Raw genomic sequence first — 3,228 nt, forward strand, 5'->3', positions numbered from 1 at the left:
GCCACAGTGGAATTTTCCGCTACGGTAGAAAACCCCGGTGCAGTAAAAAGTTCCCGCCAACTTTATGCAAATACGCGCACCACCATTGGCCGGTTATAAATTATTCACACTTGGTGACTAATAATTGGTTCGCTAGCCATATAAAAGTTAAAGCAGTTTCCGCCCAAGTCGGAGAACTCCGCGCACATCTCGGAGTGAACTTGGCGGACTGATCACCCACCAACGACTCCCCGTCACCGACCGTCCCGACGTACCCCGTGCCCTGCAGGCCCGATAAGCCGTTCATGTCATTTCGTCTTACTCGAAGAGCTCACGTTTGCAACTGTAATCTAAGTCAAGTTCTTCTTCCTGTGCTGTATACACCGACGGCGTAAGTAAATAATCTCTTTGTTCAACCAATACGCTTCAGCGCCTAATTCTGCTCCATCGGTCAAAAGTACCCACCTGCCGTTTCGGGCTACTGGCCACAGCCCGGCCTACCACTCGACCGCCACAATTGTCTTCTAAATTACAGAGGGTTTTTTTTTTTTTAGGTGATCAATCCATCTTGTGAGTCTACGAGTCTTTGCAGGTTCTGGCTGTTATACAGGTACTTCATGGCTCAGAAAAATGCGTATAGAGAGAGAGAGTGTGAGAATATACCTGCCAGTGCTCAGTTCTTCTCACCCACACATCAGATTGTGACAGGGGGCCTCCTGGGGCCGAACTCTGTGGCCCGCCCACCTGTCTCTGGGCAACCGCCCGCTTATCTCTCCCGCCACGCCTTTGATGACAATTGATTCATATATCGATGTCAATTAAGCAGGAGGCTGCCCATTGTAGTGCCCCGATGCCAGGGGGCGCTCTGCGGCTCCAGCCTCCCCTAATACCGCAGCCCAAGCCTCGCAGATGGCATCTCGGTGTTAACACTATCACCAGCCCCACGCTGGGCCCCAGAATCATCCCATACGACCCCACTATGATCTCTCATGATCAGGCAACCTCTCCGCCTGCATCGGAGCTACCTAGCCCCCGCGAAGCCTTGTTCCCCTCTCGGGTGTGGTTCCCCCGGAACCTTCGGCTACCTGGCCCTGGCCCACCTCAAGGCTAGTCGGGACCCCAGGCCCCTGGCTCTTGGGCATCCCTCACGGCGGGCCCCCGGCCCTTTTGACCCTCTCTGGTCCTGGCCCCAGCATGGGCCAGTCGAGGGTACTATCCCCTTCGGGCTGGGTCTCTAGCCCCTCTCTCTCATCCTTGGGCCTCACTGTGCCACTACTCCCCATCCTCTCAGGGGCAACCGCAGCACCACGCCTTGTACTCCATACACTCTCTCGGGGTCCGCCCTCTGGGCCCCTCCAACATAGGGTTACCCACCCAGTGGTGGGAGCTAGGGGTTAAGGTGCCCCGACCCACCTTTCACCGGGGTGATCACTGGCCTGGCATTTCCTGGGGGCTCCCGCGCCACTGAGAGCCCCACCAGGCCACCCACTCCCGGCAGGGTGCAGTTTCAGGTCATGCCCAGGACCAGGAGCCTCCTGCCAACCCCTTGCAGCTCCCCCTTACCTCCGGGTCATTCACAGCAGCCCTACAGCCAGGCAATGTTGCTGCCTGGCCTCCAGCTGCCAAACTGCCTTGTTTATATAGGCAGCCTAGGCCTCAAAATGACTGCCCTAATCAGGCACCTGGAGGCTGCCAGCTCCAGGCCCTTAAAATGGCAGAGACACCCTGTGCTCTGCCACACAGATGTAAGTGGTGATTCATGCAGTTTAAGGCATTCACTTGACACTGATATAACTTTGGCATCATTAAACCTGTGGCATCAAAATATGAAGTATTTTGAGGGTCATGACCCAGTTCTTGGAGATCTTTCATAATTTGTTGTGCAATATCTTCAGCAGTAAGGTCACATGACTTTTTACTCTACTAAACCTTTCTCTCCCTTTTCCATTTATAAAAAGTATCCTAAAAGAGGGGACAGATTTTCTGTAGTCACCACATCCCTTATAAAACCAAATATGGGGCAAAATAACTTGACTTTACATTTTAAATAGCTTTAAAATGAATCTTCAAGTCACAGTTCATTAATTTTATTGAGGAAAAGAATAATTGGAAATAAAATTAGCAATTCTTTGGATGCTGAATTAACCACACCAATTTTTGAAACTTTCATGGATATAAAGGATTTAAAGTTTATAGGTGCTGAAGAATAGAGTCTGGATAGGTCAAGACTGTGGAGTTACAGGTAAGATTTTATGCACTTACGTGGAATTATAAGTTGAATCTAAACAATATGCCATAAGTGTAAAATGGAGAAATAGCAAAATTATTATCTGCATCTTTTCTTGTCCTTGCCACAGTGCAATCAATTGATGCATTTAAGCAGATGAACCAATTTTCACATTTGATGCAACCTTTGCCTTTACAAAGTGCATTGTTCCAATTGCCAGAGTGTGCATGCATGTAAGAAAAGCAAAAGGCCTTATTTGCTTTAACAGAGTATTCTAACCATGGCCAGTTCACATACCATCTTTCACAAAAACAATACTAGTATTATTTAGCTCATCCACATACTCTCACGCACTCCCAAAGGAGACTTCTCTTCTCTCCCTGATCAAAAGGAACTCTTCTTTTCCCTCCTCCTTCTTTTTCCTTCCAGTTAGGCAGGGTGTGGTCATAGGGACTCCAGCACAGGACACTGCGTCCCCAGTTGGCTTTTTTGGGTACTACAAGTCTCTTTGCAGAGACCCTTTCTGCAGTCACTTTCTTAGTAGCGTTATACTTTTTTAATATAGCAGCAATGTAATACAGTCACCACACTTCACATAGTCAACAAGGGCTTGTTTATGCTACAGCAGCAGCACAATTAACCTGAGCACATCTTGACACACTCCAGACCCCAAAGTATGCCAGTGAGGCTGCTACAGATTCATCCTTCTGTGCCCTCTCTCAAGTTCTTGGCTTCTAGGGTACCTGAGCATAGTTACAGGGGATGAACCCAGTTTGGAGCTTGCCTAACCAGGACCCTTCAAAACTTTGGTGTAAATAAACCCTAACACACCACAGATCATCCCTGAGAAGCTTAAGTTCCCCTTTAGCCATGATCCTGCCTTCACCTCTTCCCCTGTCAGCCAATCCCTTCCCTCTGCTGTTGACAGCCCTGCCCATTTTCAAGGTGCCTAAGCCAAGCTGCAGAAGTGTGGCTAAGCAGAAGACCCCAACACGTGTTTCTGAGTGAACTATTGCAGATGT

The 3,228-nt window shown here is 49.1% G+C and overlaps 1 protein-coding gene across 1 annotated transcript in view; it reads right to left on the reverse strand.

The window, feature by feature from the left end:
* The window catches only part of MEDAG (mesenteric estrogen dependent adipogenesis), a 24,922-nt gene extending 23,342 nt beyond the window's left edge, over window positions 1–1,580 (reverse strand). Inside the window, exon 1 of the mRNA XM_006031972.2 lies at window positions 1,543–1,580. Coding sequence (XP_006032034.1) covers window positions 1,543–1,553 — 11 coding nt within the window. The 5' untranslated portion in view covers window positions 1,554–1,580. The remainder of the gene's footprint in view (window positions 1–1,542) is intronic.
* Window positions 1,581–3,228: the final 1,648 nt, after the last annotated feature.

The sequence above is a fragment of the Alligator sinensis genome, unplaced genomic scaffold (genome assembly GCF_000455745.1).
Source record: "Alligator sinensis unplaced genomic scaffold, ASM45574v1 scaffold406_2, whole genome shotgun sequence".
Lineage (NCBI taxonomy): Eukaryota > Metazoa > Chordata > Crocodylia > Alligatoridae > Alligator > Alligator sinensis.